This window comes from Arachis ipaensis, chromosome B07, assembly GCF_000816755.2.
Source record: "Arachis ipaensis cultivar K30076 chromosome B07, Araip1.1, whole genome shotgun sequence".
Classification (NCBI taxonomy): domain Eukaryota; kingdom Viridiplantae; phylum Streptophyta; class Magnoliopsida; order Fabales; family Fabaceae; genus Arachis; species Arachis ipaensis.
The window spans coordinates 35897016-35904905 of record NC_029791.2 but is presented as its reverse complement, the minus strand read 5'-3'; the positions used below and the strand labels follow the sequence as shown (position 1 = coordinate 35904905).

At 33.5% G+C, this 7890-nt stretch overlaps 1 protein-coding gene across 2 annotated transcripts in view; it reads right to left on the bottom strand.

Moving 5' to 3' along the window:
* The window catches only part of LOC107608107 (probable rhamnogalacturonate lyase B), a 26216-nt gene extending 19005 nt beyond the window's left edge, over positions 1–7211 (bottom strand). Inside the window, exons 1-7 of one of the 2 annotated variants that reach the window (XM_021107633.1) lie at positions 7206–7211; positions 1597–1646; positions 1375–1496; positions 1058–1117; positions 741–860; positions 529–648; positions 323–464 (exon numbers count right to left, since the gene is read on the bottom strand). In XM_021107633.1, the coding sequence (XP_020963292.1) occupies positions 323–464; positions 529–648; positions 741–860; positions 1058–1117; positions 1375–1496; positions 1597–1641 (609 nt within the window). In that variant the 5' untranslated portion in view covers positions 1642–1646; positions 7206–7211. Of the gene's footprint in view, positions 1–322; positions 465–528; positions 649–740; positions 861–1057; positions 1118–1374; positions 1497–1596; positions 1849–7205 lie in introns of those variants that run through there. The other variant, XM_016309997.2, reaches the window with a different exon arrangement.

Below are 7890 nucleotides of genomic sequence, written 5' to 3'. Positions count from 1 at the left end.
ATTTGATCTTTATATTTTTTTTATTTATTTTTAAAAAAATTGGCCATTCAAAATAAAAAATTAAAAAAAAACACTACACAAAAAATTATTAAATTTTAAAAATAAAAATATTTTTTTTAGTATTACTTGAAAAAATATTGTAACAAAATTTGATTTTTAAATTTTTTTAAAATATATATTTTAAATCTAATTTATTTTATCCTATTTTTAACTCTTTCCAACATTTATTTATGGTCTTTTAAACTTTCAAATATTATTTTAGTAGTTTCTTCTGGATTCTACTCTTGTTGTATTTGAGCACTTCCTTTGAAAATATAAGTACCTCCCCCTGGAACTCTGGCTCCACAGGGTCAGCAAGCAAAACTGCTTCCGGGGGAACGAGTACTTTTCCCCTTCCGGGTGATCGGTCCTCTGGAAGAGGCATGAATCTTTGTCTATTATCTGCCACTGCCATATAATGAAACCTACACATACAGCAATTAGCCAAATTGGCTACCATAATTATAAAATGCAATTTTACATCCATACTTGTCTTCTCGAAGCTTGAAAACGATCCTGATTTGGGGGATGTTGAAAGCAGGCCACTCCTTTTGGTGTTCAAATATTGCGTAGCAATAGAATCCTGAGGAATCACGTAGCATCACATACCTGCACAAACATTATTCGGAAAATAATAATCATTTTTATTTTTCCAAACTGTTTGTTTTGTGCACAAATTAAATTAACAATTAATTAAGCACCTTTTGTCAATGTTGAGAGGGGAAAGCTTTCCTTCCATAGACGGATCCCACATTCTCGTGAACGATATTTCAATTTGTTCTTCATTTTCCACTATAACATTAAAACTCGTTCCTACAATCCTGCATGTATGAATGTGCACCCAACTCAAATCTCTCGGAACTAAATCATAACTAGATCAACCATGTTAGATGTACACTAAAAATTAACCAACAAATTTAGCAATGAGATAAACAATATATATATATATATAGTGACCGATTTATTTTGTGCATGTAACATTTTTTATAATAGGATTAGCAACTATCAATTATTTTACCGCTCAAATGTTCCGGTAGTTCCTGCACTTCCTTCTTTACTCCAAACAACGTCCCAATACCTTCAAATTTCATTCGTTGAAGTAACCATAAATTATGTCCATGAAATATCGAAAAAATATAATGAAAAACTTTCTGAATATTCGTTCTGTTTCATCTATATATATCGAGTCGACACATACTTTTACCATTGGATTAGGAGGAGGATCGGTAAAAGAGAGTGGTTGAGAGTAGGTGTCGCGACAAAAATGAGTACAGATAACACCTAAACCAAATCAAAGTAAAAGATCTTAATCTTAGTGATTCATTGTGCACTAACCCTCTGTTGAATTTTTCATTTCCAGCTTCCAGCAGATTATCAATGCCATTATATTGTATTCTGGTGACAAATCCACTCGGTTTCGACAAATAAACTTGTAGTATGCCATTGTCCATAACCACCTGCAGTTCAAAAAAATTGTTGATTGATTAAAACGTATCAAGCAGTTTACTTTGAAACAAATCCGCATAAATTAAAATGAAGAAACAAAAGATGGCCTACATGATTGTCTTCGATGCGCAACTGCATTGGTTCTTCTGATGACATTTTTGCTAAATCTAATCTTACAATATGCTTTGCTATAATAGTTTCCTTTTTTCTTTTGTGATATAACAAAACAGCATAAATTCTAGTGCTGCATGTATTCTATTTAATTTGTATTTGGTTTCCGTAGTGAATTCTTTACTCATTCGCCACTGTAGCCGTGCACGTTTTTTCAATAGTGGGAACAAAACTACAATCTAAAGCATAAGAATATATGACGGCCACATGAATTTTGCCTCCCCATATAGTTGCGTTCTGTCAATGTGTCATGTCTCAACAAACATCACCAAACACATTTTTTAAGTTAAGATTAAACGTGTGTTTGGATTAGAATTGGTCAAACTGGAGTTTGAATAAAAGTCATCTTATAAAATTGATTTTGGATAGAAATGAGTTTGTGCTAACATGATTTATGTTTGGTAATTTTATACTAAAATTGATTTTGATAAAATAAAATTGTTTGGATAATATTAAGTAAAATCACTTTTAGATAGATAATTAGTTAATTACTAAAAAAATAATATTAAATTATAATATTATTTTTTAGTATATTTAATCCTTTTTTATATTTCTTTTAGTATATTTTTTATATAATATTTTTTATAAAATTCTAATTTAGTTTGTTATAATTTTTTAATTCTCTCATTATTCTTTTATTTAGTATTATTTTGAACTGTAAAATTTTATTACTTATGATTCTATTATTATGTATGATCAATTTTTTATTTAATTTGTCATTTTTAACAAGATCAATAATTCATATTATAACAGAATTACAATAACAAATTTAATAAAAAAAATCAAAATATAAAAAAAGTACTAAAAATTGAAAAAAAATTTGATTTTTAATAAAAATTAATATTTATTTATTAAATTAAAAATAACATATAAAATAATATATTTTTGTACTTTTTATGAGTATTCTCAATAATCTTATTTTGTTTATTGTTTTGGATTCTAACTTTTTACTAATTATGTTTTTATTATTATTTATGATTAATTTTTTATTTAATTTATCATTTTCAATAGGAACAATAATACATATTATAACAAATTAGAATAATAAACAATGAACAAGAATTATAATAATAAATTTTACAATGTCAAACAAAAAAAAATAATTTATAATTTTTTTAGTACTCTCAGTATTCTTTTATTTAGTATTAATTTTACAATGTCAAACAAAAAGAATATTCTATAATTTTTTTAGTACTCTCAGTATTCTTTTATTTAGTATTATTTTCGACCATAAAATTTTATTACTTATGATTCCATTGTTATGTATGATTAGTTTTTTATTTACTTTATTATTTTTAATAAGATCAATAATTCATATTATAATAGAATTACAATAACAAATTTAATAAAAGAATCAAAATATAAAAAAAAGTATTAAAAATTGTAAAAAATTTAAAATATTTGAAATGACTTGAAACAAATATGAAAATTCTTTTGAAAAAAAACCAACAATGATCATCAAAGGTGAACTCACGTTGAAATGAAGGCAGAAGTAACAATTTTTTGCTTCCAGTAAACGCGCTTTTAAACTGCAAAATCACTTATGTGTTTAGAAGAAAAAGATTGCCAAACATAAAAAAACAGCGTTCAAAAGAACTTCAACACACTTTTATCCTCTCAAACGAGTTTGCCAAATACACCCTAAGTCTAAAGAATAAACATTCATATTGATTTTCAAGGAATTTTAAATGAGATATTTTGGGGATTTTTTTTAAAATAAATAATTTAAATACTTTATTTATGGATATAGATAATTTATAGTCTATTTATGAATTTGCGTTCCTTTATTTATCTCGTTTACAATATAAACGAGATAAAACATAATTCGCATTGCATGTATCAGGTATACAAATGTGATACATGAAATAGAGTGATCAACACGTATCTCGTTTACAGTATGATCGAAATATAAAAAAAGGTAACATGTTTGTACTGTAAACGTGATAAAGTACGGCAAATTTCGAGCAGTTATAAAATGATTTGCAACCATTTGTGTTCTCCACAAATATTTCAGTTCTTCTTCGATCTCCTCTTTTTCTTCAAAAAGTTTAGTAAAAATGTCTAGTGGTAGTGAATATATTGTTGTAAGTGTGTATCCCAAATTTTCAATTGTCATACGAGAAACAGTGACACTGGGATTATATTTGAGTGTGATAATCCTATTTTGTTACGCATCCGGAGAGTAAATTCTTTGTCTGAGATAAAGAGTCTAATATTGATAAACTTCAGTTCGAACGGGACAAAAGAGGCTAAAAGAGTTGGATATAGGTTGCTAACACCGATAGACAATGGGTTTTTTCGTCTATTTTTGGCTCGATAACAATGAGCATGTGCGCCTCATGTTTGATATCCATGGGAGAATCATGACGGAAAAAGTGATGGAGCTTTATGCGGAGGTTGGTGATATTAGTGGTGGTGGTTTTGGTCACTCGAATTTTGTCTAGGATGACCCATCTCTTGCACCACCACCGCTGCATTGTGCTATTCCAATGATAGACATGGACGTGGACGGTGAGGAGTCTGATGAGGAGTATGTTGCTGATAGCAATGACGTGGCGAAAATTGGCGAGTTAAGAAATTATTATAAGAGATACGTTGCAAGTATAGTTCTTAACCAACCAAAAATCCACTTATCAATTTAGAAGGGTTGTCACAAAATTAGAATTTAAAATACTGGAAGTATAAATCCCAGGTCGTCTCCCAACGAGTTGCAGAAAGATGTGCTATTTTATTAATCAGATATTTTCTAAAATGGGTTGAGTTGATAAACAGGAAATTAAATCAGAGAATTTAAGTAATTTAAATAAAAACCTTGACCGGGAGTAGATTAGTCGGAAGGCCTATCCTTGTTGGAGTTCTCCCAAGATTAATTGATAATTGAAGGTTGTTCTGCTCAGTTATCCCTTATTAGATAAAGGAAAGTCAAGCAAGTTGGAAGTCAGTTTCTATTCACAAGTTCTAATCATCTCCCTTGGGAAGGACTAGTGTCAGTGATTAGAGGGCGACCCAACGATAAACCCAATTATAATTCTACTCTTGAGCATCCCAACTCAAGGTTCTCCTTTCAACCAACTCCCAATCAAGTTATGGAACTACTCGCTCATTATGAATGTAAAATTCACGAAATAAGAAAGGGAAGTAAAGAAAGACATGATAAATAATAATAATCAAAGAGACCAATTAAAAATAAAAATAGTTCTTATATTCATAAATTCTAAAAATAATCCAATAGTAATTCTGAACAAATTAATGATATGAAAGAGTAAGTGACAAGTAAGGAAACAAACTAGAATGATGAAGTCTTGGCAGAGGTAATAACTCTTCTCAATATCCCAATCCAAAAAGCAATGAAAACAAAATCCTAAGAACTATCAATGTGTAGAGAGAAAACCTAGAGGAGGAGTAAAATCAGATCTAAAACTAAAATTGTGTGGAATGAACGTCTCCCCTGGTCTCTGCATGTTCCCTGGCTCTAATCTGCTTTTCTGGGCCAAAAACTGGGTCAAAACATGGCCCAAAATCGCCCCCAGTGAATTCTGCAGGTTCTGCAGATCGCGCACGTCACGCGATCGCGTCATCCACGCGTTCGCGTTGTAACACCCTAATATTCAAATCCTTATGCTCGAGTCATAAGTCAATGATATTACGGTGGTACGACTCTCAGGTGGATTTTAATAAATAAATATAGGTAATTTCGAAAGGAGTATTAATCGAGAAGCCTGAAAAGAGTAGAAATAAAATCGCGAAGACATATCTCTCACGTTTCGACAACAAAAGATAAACCGTGAAGCCAAAAACGATATGTGGACAAGGCGTAGAGGAGATTAAGAGATAGATAACAGATAGATATATATAACATAAGTAAATAGCCACTAGTCGCGACCCGCGAAGTTTAGGTCGGCTAGGGTACAGTATGAAAGTAGTTGACAACAGTATGTCCTAATCTCTCCCGAAGGAAACATGAGAGCCTCTATAGGCAAATTCAAAGAGTTCAATACATAATATAAACTTTCCAAAACAAAGGTGGAGAGATTCTAATCAAAACACGAAGTAGAGGAAATAAAGATCTTCGCCGTCTTTCAGACGACCCACAACTCACTTCTGAGCACCTGGACCTGTATCTGAAAAACAAAAGATATATACGGAATGAGAACCCCGGGCCCATGGGTTCCCAGTACGGTAAAACAGCCATAAACAATAATGGCTTTGCCGTAACCCGGCAATAACTCAGCCATCCGGCTCATGGTCTAATCAAGAACGGGCCATTTATCAATAAATATATCCCTCCGGCTCATGGCATACATGGTACTTCCACCGTCATCCTCCATATCTCATATAATCATCTTTGATCATCATTGATCATAACTTTTCCCCTTGCTTCACTCGCAAGTTACCACATCCCCTAACTCCTTTCTCATTGCTAGGCATATCATAATGATTTAATACATAAGAGGTGAGATCGGAGGCTTAGAAGTATGAGATTTGGCTTTTAAAACTCAAAAATCAACTTTGGCATAAAAACAGGGCCACGCGTACGCGCACTCCACGCGCACGCGTGGATGGCCAAAAACTCATCGACGCGCAAGCGTCAGCCACGCGTACGCGTGGGTGCTCTTGCGCCCAGGCACAAAACTGGCACAACCCTAGCACAACTCTCTGGAAAATGGCTGGGCAATTGGTGCAGCGCATCGACGCGCCCGCGCACACCACGCGCACGCGTGGATGGTGCTTTCTGGAAGAACGGCGCGCACGCGCCAAGTGCGCCTACGCGCGTAGGGTCGCTCTGCTAAAAATTTTTATAAGTTAAAAGCTGCAGAATTTACAGATTCAACCCCCAATCTTCCGACGGTCATAACTTTCTCATTTTAAATCATTTTTCACCCGTTCTTCGAACGGCATGGACATCCCGGATCCAATTTCATTTCTAAACAGATTTGGCAGAAAACAGAGATCCGTAGTCCAGGTTATGTCCCGTCAAAGTATGCCCAAAAAAAAAATATTTTCATACAAAACCACAAAGTGCCATTTTCAAAACAAGCCATTTTCAACTCTTTCCAAAGTCAATCAAAACATGCCAATTTCAACCCTTTTTGAAATCAATCAAAATGTTTTCACATTATATACCAACTATGCATATTAGTACCAACCATTTACGCAATCCAAACTTAATCCTAGGGGCATCTAGCCTAGAAATTCTCATCACAACACACGGTACTTAAATGAAACTTAAACCGTACCTCTTGTAGCCAAACCAATTGAGCCTCTTCTTTGGAAGTCTTCACCAACCTTAGCTCCAAGCCTTACCAAAGCTCCTCAAGCAATACCAATCTCCCAATTGTGCACCAACATCATCAAATACACTAATATAACCAATATCACATACATACATCAACCTAGGGCTCATAAAAATGACAAATCACAAGGGTTTGAGCACTTCTTATCTCAGCCCATATGAAGTAGGGATAGAACTCACTTAGAATCCATGTTGGAGTATCCCTAAACACCCAAAATCACAAGATTTCAACACTAACTACCCAAAAACGAGTAACAGTGGGAAATTTCGAAAACTGGGCAGAAATGAATGAAATACTCACCACCAAACTTAGATAGAATTTTAGAGGATGAGAAGAGCGACGCGTGGTCGCAAACGGCTCGTCAATCGGAGCTCCGTAACTCAAGTTATGGTGGTTTGAAGATCAAAGAGAGCTAGGTTTTCTCTCTTCTCTTCTCTCTTCTCAAATCAGCGCTCCAACCCCTCTTTTTAGGGTAAAATGAGCTGAAATGCTCACAACTAATGTTTATATATGTTGGGTCTTGGGCCGACTTAGGCCCGGTTCTCTTATTTTTGCCCATTGGCCCAATTTTGGGACAAAACCTTTAAGATTAGCGCTCTAAATCGCACTTTAAATATTTCTACCTTCCCTAATTATAATTCCTCATTTCTTAATCTTATTTACCCATAATCAATTTTCTCAGCTGTAGTACCAGACAGATCTCAGCCGGTACTGCCGGTCAGAATTCCACTGCGCGCTTTTACGCAGAAAACTATATTTTCCGACTCAGAAAAATTCACTGAATCCAAATATCATATTTAAATTATCAAATTCCAATTGCCAAATCTTCCAACCATATTCGCTCCTATTTAACTTATTATTTAATTAATTTCGGTTAGACCGGGTATTACATTCTACCCCCCTAACAGAAATTTTCGCCCTCGAAAATTCCATCCATCAC